Source organism: Dromaius novaehollandiae, chromosome Z, assembly GCF_036370855.1.
Source record: "Dromaius novaehollandiae isolate bDroNov1 chromosome Z, bDroNov1.hap1, whole genome shotgun sequence".
Taxonomy (NCBI): Eukaryota; Metazoa; Chordata; class Aves; order Casuariiformes; family Dromaiidae; genus Dromaius; species Dromaius novaehollandiae.
Genome location: NC_088132.1, coordinates 58762783 through 58780511, shown reverse-complemented (window position 1 = coordinate 58780511; position 17729 = coordinate 58762783). Strand labels below are relative to the sequence as shown.

Here is a 17729-nt window from a genome sequence, read left to right as displayed (position 1 = left end):
GAATTTATTCGACATACACTGAATTGCATGACTTCTGCTTAATTAGTAGGAGACTTATTTAACAGATATTTTCAGGACTTCCATGGAGGAACCCTTGCAGAAACATGAATTTTTCTTTCTGACTGCACACCATCCTTTTATTTTATCTGTTTACCTGTTATTTTTTGCCCCAACATTAGGGGTTAGACACACGAGGTAGCTTGCTTCATAGCTTTTTCTTCAGAGGAAAGCAAGAAAAAAACCTATCTTGGACTAGGTAGGCAAATTCAACTGATTTCCAGGAAGTTCAAGTTAAGAATGGAGACTGCATTGAGCTATGATGTGTTTAAGACCACAGGCTTATTAGATGGCTTGAGAAACTGAAAGCAGCATCTGCGTTAGAAGTTGTACAATGGAAAGTTTTTATAAACAAATAATAAACATGTTACTCTAATGCTCACTGCCTGTACTACATGCTATCAGCTCTAGCGCCGAGGTGCCGGAGTTATAGTTGCCTTGACAAAGGAAAATCTGGATGAAAAGTCACAGTTATAAGTTTGTGAGTCTGGACTGCATAGTGACTGACAAGGGGCAGTTTGAGGATAGCAGAGCAAGCATGCAACTTTATCAACTATATCCTACCGTACAGGAACATAATTATGGAAAAATGCAGGGAATAGTTGTTTGAAGCACTGCGTTTTAAGAAGATGAGTTAACTGATTGCATTCTCCAATTCTCTCTTCCACCCCTGTAAAACATGTATGTCAGCCTTCTATTAGGAATGTGAACAAAAAAGTTGCTTTTCCCATGGCTTATGCCATAGAAGATTATATTTCCTGCAGGAATGACTTCAGCAAACTGCTGCCTCTCCCTGTTGTGTTGCAATACAGGAGGTCACCTGTGTGATGTGTCTGTGTTTTTTCTTTATATTACATTGATGGATAGGCGTAGGCAAGTTAGACTCTAATTTTAGCTTTTTAAAAGTTGTTCGTATTTAGCTACTACTTTAAAACATTGTTTTGCTTTTTCCTTTTGCCTGAGGCTAAATACTGAGTTCTGGCAAGTTGATGTTTGGATGTTCAAAGATGGCAAGATCAGAGTCTTTTGGAACTTACTGTATTTAAATACTTTTAAAGGCATTGTGAATATATTTTTAATAACAGGTGATGAAAGGTGCAGAAAATTACATGTATTATTTTATTTTAAGATAGAAAATAATGGAACTAGTCAAATATATTCTCTTCCCCTTATGATAAGTTAAATTTTATGTACTGTAGGCCCAGTTTTGAATTGTTCAAAACTTTGACCAAAAAGGAGTGCCTTGAAAAGTGTTCCTGAAAAGAGTGCTTATATGAAAGTATTGATCTTGAGTGCTGTTAACTAGCAGAAAACTTCTCCATTTGTATTTTATAGGCCTTTTTGTTATGTTTTAAAACAAATGGATAATTATGAGTTCATATGTCTTCCTTCATACGGTGGTTAAAGTTCCCTTATAACTTATCTTGGTTCTAAACTGCAGAAAAATAAGCTTGTGGGAGGAGAAGACTTAAACTGAAAAGGTATCAGGGCATTCAGAAAAGACAGCTCACTGATTTCTCCCCTTTATCAGGGTTATTGGATGACAAATTTAGTTCAGAATGTAATGACCTTCAGAGCTGACCAGTTAGCACTTCTGGCTCCTAGATACCTTTATCGTGATCCAGTTTTAAGGGTAGTTTTGAAATTACTAGAAATTATTTGGAATGGGTTAAGTCACATTCTTAGTATGTTGATGCTTATACTGTTTTGCTAATTTGTTTTGCCAATTTTTTGTGGATTTTGTAAGAATTCTTACAAAAATCTGTCTGTACAAGTCACTACGATGCAGTAGCATAAAATGCATCAGTTTATCTAAGTGACTTTCCTGCCCAGAAATGGTTGCTGTTTTCTTTTAACCATGTTTAATGCCCTGATAGAGGGAAATGGAGGTGAAGAAGCGGTAGAACATGTTCATTTGCCTTAAGAGAAGCAAAGGGCATCTTATTGTTTACAGAAGTGCCTTGTGATTTTTATTTTTATAAGTACATGCTGCCCTCAACTTGATTATGTGCATCATGTCATTGGATGGTAAGGATACAAAAAGTGACCTAATAAGCAATTGGTGGTATAGAACAAAAATAAGTCTTGGTCAATAACTCATGGAGTTTGATGTGCTTATATTGATAAACTAATTAAACAGATCTGCCTGTGTTCCTCAAGCCTAATGTGCCCCTGTTATGATTAGTTTTATAGAAAGGAGCATTTTAACATTGAATGAAGGTAAATGATAAAAGAACAGTGTAGTCACGAAACCCTAAGTGCTTCCATTTCTAGTTGCAGAGTGGTTTCAAGGAAAGGAGGCTTTCTTTGCACACCTGCAGTCATTCAGTGCATAGGCCTCTTGTGGTCAATGTTGATTGCTGTTTGTCTATAGCTGAACAACAAATAATTTAGGGTGGTGTAACCTTCTGTGATTTAATACTATGCTTTTTGCCAGAACTGGCACAAAGATACATCTTCTGATAGTGACGGTAATTATAGCACAGCTGTAGTTGAGGGTCTTTCAGAGTTTCCATTATAAACCCCAATAGTCAGTTTACAACTCAAATGTAAAAAATGTGTTCAATGCTTGCTTGACGCACAGTGGCCGTGAGGGGGTAAAATGAATTAAATTGAAAATTCCCCTCCCCCAAATCATATTGAGGTTTTCTTAATCTTTGAACGTTGCATCCTTTGTAATAAGCTTATGAATGACTACATCTTTTGAATGCTTGTAATCAGGCAAAGGTGTATCTAATACCCTTTGCTTTTGTACAAGATATAGACAGAAGTGCTCTTTTAATTAAATTTAAATAGTGTAAATTACTGCCCTTCAGCTGGAAGTTATATTCCCTTTCAGATGTGTTAAACTGACTTTGAGTTTCAGAGTAAAGTAAAATGGGCCTGCTGAAATCCTTGGCAATTGCAGTTTAGCCTAATCTATGTTATTTTTGTTAAGAATGGATTAGGATTGCTCAGGTGGTCAGTTGCCATTCTTAGATCATTCAAGTCTCTATTTACTAGTATCTAATACAAAGCAGTACTCTGTATTATTAGTCTTCATCTGACTGTATCCTTAATTAGGTAATTTTGCAGCATCTTGGTATTTTTATTAAAAGATTTACAGTAAGTCGTAAGACATTTGAGAAGTCCCTTTTGATATTATCAAGCATGTGACTATTCCAGTGATGTATTAATTCTTTTATTCCTTCAAAGAATAAAATATTGATAAAAATGTGCAATCTAGAGCTCAGTTTTATGGAATAAGAAAACTTTCTGATGTTTTCTGTGTTCTTGTTTTCAGATAAAAAAGCTTGTATATGTTTATTTGATGCGTTACGCAGAAGAACAGCAAGATCTGGCATTGTTGTCCATCAGTACTTTTCAGCGTGCTTTAAAGGTGAGTACCTTTTAATTGGCATTTCATGGAGAATTCTGAGGTGATATCACAAAAATGAAAAGATCTGTGCAAGTGTAGTTTGGTAAGCTAAAGCATATAGGTATCTGCATCTGGTAAAGCAGTCTCAAGTTATATCATTTGCACAGAGTTTTTTGCACTGCCTCAAACCCCATGAAGCAGCTAAGCCTGCTTGAAGTAGAGCTATTGCACTAAAGTAATGCAGCTGATTGGTGTATGTAGGATGGAGACCTAGTTATTACCCTCAGCCAGTTGTGTTTCTTCTAGTTTGTGTAAAACATGCTTATGTGTAACAGAGATGGAACATAAGGAAAACTGTGATACCCCCATTAAAGTGTTCAATGTGTAGTGCATATTACTTTTAATAAAAAGTACCAAAGAAATAGCATTTTTTGTTCTTTCTTTTCAGATTCATGGGGAATGGGATTAGAGCACAAAAGCTGATTGCCTTTGAAGTGTGATTGTGGAGTGTTAGAAAGATTTATTAATTCTCTACCCTTAAGTTTGGCCAGTTTTTTAAAATAAAAAAAAGTTTTCTTTTCTCCTGAACCTTGTAAGGCTACTCTAGGTTTGTAATTAATTTCTGTCGCATCACTGATCCAGACCTTATCTCTTGTCAGAAAGTGTGTTGCAAGTCAGAGCACCAGCTGTGCAACACTAGGAGCATCCCACATTCTGCCTCTTTCCTTCTCCCTTTTATTCCAATGTCATATGTACTACGTGTTTATCATCTGTGACTGCCACGAAAAGCTAAAATTCAACTGAACTTTTTAATGAGATCTGTGTACAGGGAGCATGTCTTTGGTATAACTTTTAAGAAGCTATGGATAGGAACAGAAGGAAAGGGGATAACTCAAAGTTGTTGCTGTGAGTAACTCGGAAGTGGTGATGCAGCAAGGAGGCAGGATCTAAGCTTGGTAAGATTTTGGAGCAACTAAGGAAATTTATTAAGCTAACCATAAAAGATAACCAAATGTAATTCGTTCTATTTATTTTTGTACCATTGTGCTTCCAGCTTTGTAAGGAATAATATAGCTCTGGGCTTTGTTATTTGTGGGAATACCCCCTGCAATGAACTTGCTAGTATTTTTAAACTTGTGTGTTTGGAGATGAGCTTCGGCAACACTGATGAACACAAGACTGTTTTCCAAAAATACAGTCAAATTAAGTGGTTTCACCATCCAGGTACTTGCTGCCTGGAAGTTGCTATAAATTAGGAATTTTGAGAACTTATGTAAATTGGTCATTAAGTAATAACAGTCCAAAAACCTGTGTTGCCAACTCTCAGGCCTTGATAGAAATGTTCTTTGAACAGTGCCCTTCTGACAGGTAGCATGCTGAATTAATGCAGCCACAACTTCAGTTTTCTGGGTTCTAGTGGATTTAGTGCTTGATTAAGCACTGTGGGTTTTTTCTTCTCCCCACAACGTGTCCCAAGCCCATGATTAATGTTTTGCATAATGGTACCTCCAAGTGTGGATGTTTTGTGCTATTGTTGGATCTCCAAGCTAACCTTACATTATAAAGCGTGACAGAGAACTGGGAGCAAAGAAAGAAAGGTAGGAAGAAGAGGAGAGTCTCAAAACATTAAGCTTAAAAATTTTACATGTTCTTAACAAAACCTATTTTGTTACCAGCTTCAGATTATCTTTTGCAGTAAAGAGCAACATGGATGTATAGTTATGCATCTGCTAATTGATATATTTAAGTAAAAAAATTGAGCCAGGTGTGTCTTTCAGAATACCTGAATTCCACTTGGATTGCAGAAAATATTAAATGCAGAAATCATTAAATAAAATATTAGTTTTTAGTCCATCATTTTCATAATTTGCTTGGATAAGTGCGCTATGTTAATGCTTTCCTTTGTCAGATTTTCATGTTTGCTTCTTCTCCACCCCTCCCCTGTCCCCGACCCCATTGATGAAACTTTATTGTGTGAAGTTTGGCACGTTTTCATATCCATGTGGCCTTAAGCTGAAAGCTTGACTGATAGTATAAAAGGGGAAAAAGGTGGTTTAATGTGCTCTCTCTAATTAGCGTAAACACTATAGAGGATTTAATGATGCATTTCCACACTCTCTTTTTTTCTTTCCTCCCCTTCCCTCCCATTTTTTAGGATCCTAATCAGTTAATCCGTGCAAGTGCTTTAAGAGTTTTATCCAGTATCCGTGTGCCAATTATTGTTCCTATTATGATGCTTGCTATTAAGGAAGCTTCTTCTGATTTATCCCCTTATGTGAGGAAGAATGCAGCCCATGCAATCCAAAAACTATACAGGTAAGTAATTCTCATGTGTGTTGAAAAGCAATTTTAAAACTCATGAGGCTTTGGGCTTTGTTTAATAACACAAAGTAAGACAAATTAAGGGGTGTGTGTATATGTATTTTTACATATATATGATATACATACACACACATTTATACACATATATATCTCTGATCTATTTCTGAAAAAGTATAGAGAATATGTAGACATTCAGTCACCCAATTGATTTAGTGAGAATTCAGATACTTTGGAATTATTTTCTTCCTCAATTACTACAGTAAATGTTTTCATATGCTTTTTGCCAGCAGTTGAGATCAAGAATATCTATTGTCTTCTACTCATGTGAAATGGAGACAGAGTATTTTGAAATTTTTTTTCAATCATTACTGTCTGTTTATAGTGTCTTCCTGTAATTACTGTTCTGTTCTTTTTGAATATGATTCTTTACTATGTGGTAAGCATCGCATTCTCTGTCCTCCTTTGCTTTCCATTGTATTGTTGTAATATTGTTGTAAGATAGAAATGCTTTGATTAATAATTGTAGCATTTTGATATAGTCGATACAGTTTTGGTATAGTTATGACACCTGTTATACATCTTAAATTTCAGAAAAGTATCTGGGGGGGGAAAAAAAGGTTAAAATCTTTGTTTGAGAGTTGGATCCACCTTAATGTGAGAATAAATTTCAAAACGCTTCAGAATATTCTGTTGTTTGCTAGAGCTGTGGAGGTAGTGTCCCAGTTTGGGGAGGGGAGAGGGTGTCCATTGTAGTAGCTATTGGGCAAATTAGTACAAGGGTAATAAATAAAGGTTTCAAGGGTTGTGGGTTTTTTTTTTTTTTTTTTTGCCTTCTCTTCAGTAGCAAGTGATATGGCCAAACTATGCTGTAACTGGCACAAAATATACAAAGTGGAAAAAGCAAGCTGCTAAGAGGAAAGGTATGGAGAGGATTGGCATTTTTGGCAATGGCCTATGTTTATGTTAGATTAAAGTGGCTAGGAAAGTGAAGACTTGGAAATGATGGACTGGATTCTTAGCTTAGTAGTAGACCCTGAGTTGGTTTAGTTTGAGTTCAATTTCTTCAACTGAAGTGAATTGTAAGACTGATTATGTGATTTCTCCCTAGTTTAGTATATCTTAGTGGCTGCACTGCATTTAAACCCTGCAAGTGCAAGGACCAAATGCCCTTTTACTGAAGTATTCTAAAGATACTTTTGCTGGCCTTCTCTTCTGCTTTCCTTTTTCTGAACAGATAGGTTCAAGGTAGCACTTTGTGCTTGATGCAACCTGCAGATTACTTATTTGCCTTAATAGTCTTCCTATTTATTATGTATATCGTCAGCATAGTTCATATTTCATAACGTTAGGGACTGCTCATGGCTTTTGTTTTTTCCCATTTTGTTTCTTGCTTTTAAAGAGGAAGAGAGCTGCTTATACTCTATGAAAACTTAAAAACTGTGTGGTGTGTCAACATTCACTTACAATATATGTAACAGGTATGTTTGTTTATATTATTGTAGGGAGTTTGTGTCTGAAGAGAGTAACACAAAGTATAAACAGGTACAAAAGAGAAACTTGTATACTACCTTTTGCTTTTAATATCCCAATTATTATCATCTGTGTAGCAACTATTTTGAAGGGTATTTGGAGAATCCAAAATTTCTGTTTAGCTTCCGTAGCTTTCATCCTGAAGGTATATAGTCCAGCTGGACACATGAATATAAACTAGTAGAAACTTCATCTATGCAATTCCTACTCATCTTCCTCTTCCCTCTTCAGAAATTCTTGCCATGGCAGAGGTGGGTAGCAGCTTACTCAGCTGGAGACAATAGCACCTGTACCTTTCCAACTCAGAGAAGGGCATTCATCCTGCTACTAATTTCCCCTTTCTTTTGCCTATAGCCCTATAGCCCTTTAGTGGGAAATATGTACATACATACAATATGGGTTCCCCAGTAACTGGCCCTGGATCCTCAATCTCCCTGTTTGGTGGCACCTGCTCATACGAGTCCCCTAGGCGCACAGTCACACTCCAGTTGCTGATACAGACCGCCTCACTCACAGACACATATGCAGGCTCCCTTCCCTCCCCCTATCCTGCCACCCTAAACACACTATGGATCCCCCAGTCACTGGCCTAGACACTTGGTCTATACAGTAACTGGCCCTGGATCCACTCTTCCCCTAGCTGCTGGCACCTCGACTTGTGAACTTCCAAGGCCGGCAGCCCCACTCCAGCTGCTGGTATAGACCTTTCTTGCACACAGCCATAAGCACGCTGTGGATCCCTCCAGTAACTGGACTTAGACACTTAGACTAGCCAGTTGCCTCCCACACAGCAACACACGTGCACACACACACACGTACACACACGTACACACACGTACACACACGTACACACACACACACGTACACACACGTACACACACACACACGTACACACACGTACACACACACACACGTACACACACGTACACACACACACACGTACACACACGTACACACACACACACACAAAAACAGGTCTCCCCTGTGTGTTGAGTCCCAGACCTTAGTCTCCCCAGTCCTTGGCCCAGGTCCTCAGTCTCTCCAGTAGCTACCCCCGCCTCCCCTCTTGTCTCATTCAGAAACACAGACACATATCCAGCCCAGACCTATCGCTGCTTCAATGCCTGGCTCACAAGTCAGCTAGTCTGGCTTGATATTCACTAGCGAACACATGCTGGCATATGTACTTTCACTCGTTCTGGCTGCTGGCACCACAGGCACATGGGTCCTCACAGCCTTGGTCTGACTCCAGTTGCTGGCACTTAAACCTTTGTGCACACAGAACAGAGGCCCCCACACCCAGGAGAATAGTTAGAAATTGTGTTTAATATGAAGACAGGACAGACTGCAGTGATCAGGTGCAGGGCAAGGTCAGGCAAGCGTACTGACCAGCAACATGTTTACGCTTGAATGGCTACTTTAGCCCCTTATCCCTCTGTTTCCCCATGCTTACTCCTCCCTAAACCACCCTGATCCCTCCCTTTCCCTGCCTTTAGTTCCTCCTCTAAACATCCCATAATGTCTTGTACAATCTCAAAATGCTCTTCCCTGTATCCCATAAGTTTCATAGCCATGTAGGTGGTAACACAGCTCAGTGTGAAGGATTCTCTTGAGAGCCTCTCCTGTTGACTTGCTGTGTTTCAAGCACACACAAGAATTCTGGCCTGAACTATTCTCTATTCATGTTTTTTTTTGTTTGTTTCTTTTAATAATAGCAAAACTATTTAGAAGAGTTTGGCAGTAATGACAGTCTCTGTGCCAACAAGGCACAGCAGTATTTCTGTATGTGGACAACAGGATAATCCAGGGAATCTTAATTTAAATTGATGCATATTCTATTTCTTTGCTTCATCATAGACAAAGTTTTATTTTACTAGTCCAAACTAAAGAGCTGATTGGTGCAAAATTGGAAGATGCTGAAATCTAGCTTAATTCTTAAAAGACCTTTTATCCATGTTTCATCCAATCATCCAGATATGATTGTGTCTTTGACTCTAACTTTTATTTTTCTCTATCTGTGGTTCACATAAGCACAGGATACCTATGTGATGTCAGCGGCCAGATTTCGCAATCATTCTTGCAAATATCTAAGGTAAAAAGTTTATCTCCAGCAGCACAGTCTGGAGAAACTAGCCACACTCCCTTCTAGTTCCCATGAATTCCTGATTGACAGTAAAGTGGGCATGTGGCTTGCATAGTAATTCCTGTCTGTTTTCCCTTGCTGATGAAAATAGTGTTCTATAAAGGTACCATTCATAGTTTTGAGGGCCTGTACATCATTCACAAGAGTTCTCACTTCACACAAACCTCCTAGGCATCATAACAGGAGTTGTCAAACTCTTGTAGTTGCAAGCTCTACCTTGCCTGGACTAGCGTATACTTCATCATTAGTTGGGAGTGGAGCCATAACTTTTAACAATAGTGTCCTTGGTAGTAGGATTTGGGAACTGCTTATAGAAAGCATGTGAACTCTTATGTCATTCATTCAAAATTTACTTGTATCTCATGGTATTGGTTTACCACTGGAATGAGGGAAAAAGTATAGTTTTCTGGATTGTGTGAAGAAGCAGCAGTACTCAGAACTGATGAAAGAGTCTGTCAAATTAACCTGTCCACAGTCAGGAACAGCTGGCTTGCCTGCAAATAAGAATCTTTAACTGGCAATCTCAGCAGACATCTCAGCAGAGATTGCAACTGGTAGCTCCACAATTCAGTGATAAAAATCATATACTGTTGGCAAGGTCATCTCTTGGCCTATTTGTAATGAACAAGAAATGTCAGAAAACTCACTCTATAGATGTTCAGAATCAGAATTCTGCAGGGAATGGATTTTTTGGTTTGAAGATCAGTCAACAGTTTATGTACTCCCCTACGTCCAATTACCCTGTCCTCTGAGAGAGTTTGGGCAAGAAAAAGTAACAGGTTATTCTAATAGTGTCTGTATGCTCCATTTACTTCCTGGTTTCCATAACTTCTCTACCTGTTTGATAGTTCTGTAGTTCACTTACTGCTCCAGTCAGACTTCTTGATGTAGGTTCGATACTCCAATCTTCCTTGTGTTCAGTGTCATGGTGTTTGGATGGATGTCTGACCTAAAAGAGCTTGTTCATTAGTGGTTCAATCAATCCTAACAGCATGAAGCTTACATAGCCAAACAGAAAAGATTTCAGGCATAGTGTGAACAACATTTGTGCTCAATGCAATCAACATTACCAGGTACATTGGAGTAATTTTATCATTGAAAATGTCAGGTCTCTTGCTTATTTCACTTCGAGTGCACTTCAAAGCTATTAGTATCTTCTGTCTATCAATAGAGAGCTCTACTGTGTCCTTGCACTTAGTCACAGCAAAATTTGGAAGAGGACTTTTTAACAGTCTGGTCATTGCTGTTGATAGATACCATATTATTACTAACAGATACCGTAATGGGATCAGATCACTCTGAGCTCTTTTGCCTGTTCTGCCTTTTTTTTCTCTCTCCAAGAATGCTGCCTTTCTTATCTAAAACATCAGCAGAGAGGAGATGGAGAAGTGGGAATTCATTTATAAGAGCCGTTACTGAAGATTTTCTTGATCATGTCCAAAATTTTTACTTAGTATTTTTTTTTAAATTGATAGTAAGAAGTTATTCACCTATCTCTTTCTTTAAATTTTATACCAATTTTGAAGATTTAAAGTAAGGCATGTTAGACTTTTGACTTTTCCTCTAAAGGTTTTGGTCCTCTGCAGAAGATCCATGACACTCTCGACAAAAACAGAAGTAGAGGAAAAGAAGTAGTGGCTTCTAACAAAGTTTTACGTTATCCATTTAGCATGCTCTAGTATTGCTAGGTATCAGAGCTTTAACAAAGTAATACTCAGCTAGATATTCACTTTCTGTGTCTGCAGCTGGAAATGATGTACTGTGCATTGCGGCAGTTCATCACTCCCTATTAAAATCGAAGTGCACAATATTGATCAAATATTTCTTTACTTATCCGTAATAGTATCCACACTGAAAATGAGTTTTCAAAGATGTAAGACTACTTATCTGTATAAATGGCTTTTTGAATGTACTCTATCTTTTGTCTTTTCTGCCTTTGCTTTGGGTTCTTCCATCCTCTATAGATCCATGATGAAGAAGCAACTGGAATGGCAGGTTGGTCCTTACCTACTCCTTGTGTCTTTGGTATGGTACACAAGAAAGCTAAGAAGCAAGTCTTACAATAATGGATGCTTCTGGCAAAGTTTTTTCTGCTCTCCTTTTGAATATGCAGAAGGACAGTACAAGGATCATTGTAACTTTTTTTTATTCTGGCTTTACTGTTTATATAGGACCCCAGTCTGTATATTTTCATCAACTTACACACCAACTTGGTATAGGTACACTTGAATACAACTTTCTAAACTCTGAATTCTAGCACTTCTGTCTAAAATGGTAACATTAATAAAATACCGTACTTACAGCTTTTTATCCATAATTAGATACTAAAGGTACATTTCTGCTCTGGCCTGATATTCATTTACTATTGAATTATTTCCTGCTGAAGTTCCCTTCTACGGAAGCAGCGAGATCCTTGTGACTTAACATCTGAAGCTCAGGCAAGGTTTTTTTCTGATGAGTTGGCCCCTGTTGATGTTTCTTAAAATCTTAGAATTTTCTTAGGAGTCTAAGTATTAGGATTCTTTTTTTTACTGTTGTTATACTAGTTATGCATGTTTTATAATCTTTATACCTTTTTTTGCTACTTCATTTCTATAATTCATGATTAGTTTTTATCCAGGGAAGTTCTTTTACTATCAATTATTTGGAATGCCTGATTTTACTGAAAGTGGCTTCTTCAGCACTCTTGGTTTCCAGCTTGTGCCTAGAGGTCCACAAAGCTAGCCTCTTTTAATATCTGGTGTATCTGACCAAATATGTAAATGGACTATTGAAAGAAGTGCATAAATTGCCCTTTATTTTTTCCTTCTAGTCTTGATCCAGAGCAAAAGGAAATGTTAATTGAAGTGATAGAAAAGCTTTTGAAGGATAGAAGTACGGTAAGTGACAAATGTTGCTAGACTATAATTTTTAAGAGTTACACTACAGGCTGTCATTCAGCAGTACATAATACACTTGCCTAACCCTTCCTGATATGCCTCTAAATAGAGCTATCATAGTGTATCTGTGCATTTTACTATGGATGTAATGTTGATCATCTCCTCTAATAGTAATGGTAATTTTGCTTGTGTCACAGGATTTTATTCTTAATCTGTTTTGTTAATATGTTTTCCTTATGTATGCTTTTTTAAACTTAATTTTGAAACTGAAATTTTTATGATGATATGAATCAGTGTACGAGTGTCTTCATATAAACATTCTTTTCATTGAAGATAGCTGGATTGTTTTTATTTGTTTATGATATTGTAGGAATAAGTTGCGTCTGTACGATGCATAGTATTGTTGTTGACATCAGTTGACCTTTTAGTGTGTATCACTGTTAACCATGATACTTGCAGTGCATGCACTTGTTTCTTCTTGCAAATTTTCTTGCTTCCACCCTGGTAGGATTGTCATTGCACATTAGTTTTACCTAATTACTGTAGAGGTAATACTCCTATTATGTTTTGCCTGCCTAATACAGAAACAGGATTTCTATAAATTCATATGAACTCTCAGATGTCTCACAATGGTCAGGAATGCACAATCAAATATTTTTCTTTCTGTATCCACTCTGAGCAAGTTTCAAGTCAAAAAGGTAATTGGGCAATGAGTCAAAGACTTCAGATAGAAAACAGAGTTGTGAATTAAAACATTTCTCATGTTCTTGTTTAAGTGACTAATTCAGTGAATGTAGTGCCTTTTGATTAAATGGCAGTATTACTAGGTATCAAATGGTGCATTGATTCATTTACTATTGGCCCAGTGTTTCTTTATAACATACGGGAATATATCTTCTGTTGTTCTAGTAGAGTCCAGGTGTCCAGTAAATAAGTGGTGTTGTTCCCTAATAGACATCTAGCAGCTTCCACTGAAGGGCTGCTGAAGGAGAGTGTCAGAGCTTAATGGCTCAGCAGACAGTAAATCAGTTAGTTAGTTCTCCTGACTGCATCCATGCTTGACCTGTGTTCATTTGTCAGAGACCTTTATACTTCTGTGGAGTTGCCCCCCAGTGGTTCTTTGTGTATTTTCTTTCTGTGGTTCATGCTCTTGGTGTGCATGCAATCTGTGAATGTGAGATTCAATTCTTTATACCTGCACAGGCATAACGGACAGAGAGGCCATCTCTGTTTCTTTCCATTGCTGATGGCAGGAAAATGAAATCCCTGCATTTTTGCTCTGTTCTCTAGTCTTTATTGCTTGGTATAAATGATTAGTTGTTGGATAATCTGTCATATGCTTTAACAAAAAGTTATGGAGAAAAGTGTATACAGTAGATATAGGTCTTCCTTTTCCCAGCACACTACTCTCAGTGCTTGGAGATGCTTACAAGCTTAATGCTCATTGCTTAGTAAATGTTACGATTCTGGTGCCCCTGTGCCACTGAATAATGGACACAGGACACGATATTTATGAAGACTGTGAAGTTGGAGCAATAGCTAAGGTTATGCTATTTCTTTTCTATTTCCCCAAACACATTCAAGAAGCTAAGAATGATGGTGTAGAATCAGGTTTCCTGGACCCCTTCAGAAAAGCCTCCTTGGAGACATAATATATTAACTGTTGCAGCTTTTTCTTTCCTCTGATTCCTCTTGGTCTGTACCCTAGTAAGGCCTGGTTCCAGCCTGGGCTGAGACATCTCAGCTTCAGGAGTTTTACTTTTTCAAGAAGCAGTTATTACTCCAGAAGGGAACAATACAGTTTGTTTCCAGGATTCTCTGAATTCAAAGCAAGTATTATTAATATGTGCTCTTTCACCCCAAGATCTGCAGCTTGTCATGATCTAAAATGGACCCATGTTTGTTTAATCATTGATAGTTTGTCTTTGGGAAGACCAGCTGAGCATGGAAAAGCTTCAGTTCAAGTGGTCTTCTTTTGCCATGCTTCACTGGATGTTCCCCCAAAGTCTCCAAATTTACTAACAGAAAGCCTAGAGTGCAAAAAAGTGTTTTATTACCAGATAGCTCCAGTTCGAATAAGCTCCTACTCTCTGCCTCTAGGGAACATAGCAGTCTGCTCATAGTGTAGGAAACAGTTTGTCATTTTCAGCTACTGCATAGCTCATAAAAGTAGAAGAGATGCAGCTGCTTGTGGGGATTGTTCCTTATATACAGGTCATGTAGGCTAGTTTTAAGTCTTGTTCAAATTCCTCTTGAAATTTTTATCAATTTGTACCACTTCTTATAATTTCCAAGGGAAACTAAATTTCATACACTTGGACACTTACACTTTATATAGGGGGGGAAGACAAAGCTACTCCTGCATACGGAGAAGACAAAAGCTTTTGGGAAACGTTTTGCAGTCTTCGTGAGGAAAGCTGTCAGTTGTCTTCACAGGAGTTCTAGGAAGGGGTCCCGAGCTGTAGAACGACAGCATGTGAAGTCCTGTCTGAACATCTATTTGAAATACCTCTTTGAATAATGGTATTTCTCAAGTTTTTGCAGTTTCTGTTGCCTGTTTGACAGTGAGGCACCCTGAAATTTGTAAGGTGATTATGTGGAGCCTGGGCCATATATTTACTCAACACTAATCTTTGGATTCTTGCAGATCAAGTGCACAGAAGCTGTTTCTTTTTATCAACATTACCTGTCAACTCCTGCTTTTCCAGTAGATGGCTAGTGTTTGATTGTCTTAATCCAATGTCAGCAGATGAATGAGTTTGGAAATTGGTGGTATTTTCATTAAATAGTCCCTTCACAAGAGTAGGAGGATCTTAGTGACTTTTTAAAAAGGGTTACTGAACATCAATGATCCTCTACCTTTTTTTTCCATGGAAATATCAGGTTAGTTTTGGTATTTCCCTGTACTTTAGGGGCCGATAAACCTTGAACAAGCCACAGTCAATGCATTGTATATAATACTGGGGGGGAGGAAAGGGGAACTCCAACATAGGATTTTTTGTTTGAGCTTACTCCATTTGTTTTAAATATGATTTCTGGGGGAGTGTAATTATTAACATTAGTGATTTATGTAACAGTTGAGAATGTTTTGTTGCTCAAATGATGTTTGAGCATTCAGTTTAATAAATAATTTTTTTACACCGTTTGTTTCTTTTCTATAACCTTTTGACCTCAGGTAGGATCTTTGAAACTTATTCACAAAATCTCTACATTAAAATGACAGGAAATAGCTACTAAACAGCGATGCTTCTAAATTTGTGCAAAGTAGAACTTTTTTAAAGAGAACATACTGTTGTGGATTATCAATGCAATTTATGTTGCATAGAAAAGGCACAATGTATTTAAATTAGTGGGAGTCATTTTACATTTGAAATAGCAAGCAGCTGTCTGGATGGGAATTTTACTAAAGTAAAATGAAGCCAGTTTATCAGACTGTGCCAAATATGTTCATTCGTTAGGTTTAAATCAGTAGTAAATTTTAATATAAGCTGAGGTAAGCAAAACTTAAAATGAGATAAGCTCCAACCTTAATCCAGATTTCATTAAAATTTCCAGTCAGATAAATGAAAGATCACTCTACTCCTTAGGTTACTTCACACAAAGACTCAATTAAAAGCCAAGATCTCGGTTAATCTAAGATGCAAAAAGTATCAAGAGCAAACCCTTGTTAACATACCCTCAAGACTGGCTGTGAGTTACAGTGTACCAACAAAACTGTGATTCTGTGCCAGTGTGTTTAATTTTTGAACAGATTAGATATTTCCAAATATTTGCATTATAGTGACTTCAGAAGTTCTAATTAGGCTTGTGCCTTTGCTTTATACAAAAAGTACCACAGACTTAGGTAAGCAGATAAGTTGGACTGAATGCCTGCTCCTTTTGTTTTTCTAGTAATTCTAGATAATTGAGCAAATGAGATGACTATATGTAGAAAGGAAGGTATTTTAGAGTAAATTAATTTGGGGGGGAAAGGAGGGGAAGGCACTTGTTTTCTCTATCACTTCTCCCTTTAATTTTTTATTTTTATTTTTTCCCCCATTCACTTTACAAGCTTGATCTTCTAGCTTTAGCGTATGGTGTTTGAGGAAGGATTTGTTGCTGAAGCTGCATTTTGTCATACTGTGTAGGACTGTAGAATTACATTCTATTTGTAGCCTGTGTATTTTACCACTGTCATTATGCAAAACAATAATAAAAAACAAGTACATTAATCATACCTGTATGCATAACCGTATAGCATTTTTTTAAAAAATAAGTTTTCCATGTCAGTATTGAAAAGGAATCTTGTGTGTTGTCTGAACCTGGAAGTAAAAAAAAAACTTCTGACTTGCATTCGCTGGTCCAAGCTAAAGTATCCCAGAGTCTAAATTTGAGCATCTAAAGCTGCAACTAAAAAAAAAAAAAAGACAGAGTAGAGGTCTGTAGTTGTTTTTTTTTTTTTTTGCTTTATGAGGTTTCAGTCTCAGTATTTTGTTTTTAAATTGGAAAACTTCAAGGAATATCAGTGTTTAACAAAGACACTTTGAGTCTTGCTTTAAATATGATTTTGGAAATATTATATTATGTTTTCCTGAGGGTATTACAGTAATTTTAAGGTTGTATGTTGAAAGACTGTTTCTTTGTTGATGCATGATAATTCTTTTTGATGAGAATGTAACTGTGATCCTTTGATTTCAGCTGACTTACTTGTATAATGGTTACTTAGTATATCTGTTTTTTACAAACACATTTGCAGTATTGAGACTGAGATTAGTAACTCTTACATAATGGAATATTTTTAGGACAAAAAACATTTAAATCTGTAAATGCATATATTGTGCAGTGAGTTAGACTTAGTTTAGCTGTTCTTACCTTGGTTGTCGGTTTAACTTGTGTACTTGTAATACAACTACTGCATATTATGGTTGCATTACAGGATACGTTTGAATTACCAAAACAAGCAAAAATACTTAAGTTGTTGGTTTGCATGTTCTTATTTTATTACGTTAATGCTTTATTGTTTGCATTAGATTAGAAAAGAAAAAAATGCACTTATGATTTATAATTCAAAAAGCTTACATAAATAAAAGATTGGAAAGTTTTATTTCCATTTATAGAAGTTATATAAAAGAAACTGAATATTTGTCTTCACTTGTTGCCATTACATGTATTAAATTCAGGGTCCTTATATAAACATTTTAGTGAGATTATTTGTACTAGGAAAATAAATACATGTTAAAATACAAACTTAATATGCTGTCTTTGTCATAAACTGTCAGGAGTTGCATGCTGTTATAGGTTTTATTTATATGAGAGTTGGGAATGCAGAAAAGGATAAATATTTTATGTAGATTTATCCCAGGTTTTTGTTTTTGAAACAAACATTCTACTGCATTTTTTTTCCTTTTGGCAATGAGTTTACATGACATACCTTACTCCAATCCAAATGCTGAACGATTTT

General features: G+C 36.9%; 1 protein-coding gene across 2 annotated transcripts in view; it reads left to right on the top strand.

Moving 5' to 3' along the window:
- LOC135325000 (AP-3 complex subunit beta-1-like) overlaps nucleotides 1–17729 on the top strand; it is a 150383-nt gene that overhangs the window by 19476 nt on the left and 113178 nt on the right. For both annotated transcript variants that reach the window (XM_064502274.1, XM_064502275.1), the window contains exons 4-6: nucleotides 3341–3436; nucleotides 5571–5731; nucleotides 12223–12289. In XM_064502274.1, the coding sequence (XP_064358344.1) occupies nucleotides 3341–3436; nucleotides 5571–5731; nucleotides 12223–12289 (324 nt within the window). The remainder of the gene's footprint in view (nucleotides 1–3340; nucleotides 3437–5570; nucleotides 5732–12222; nucleotides 12290–17729) is intronic.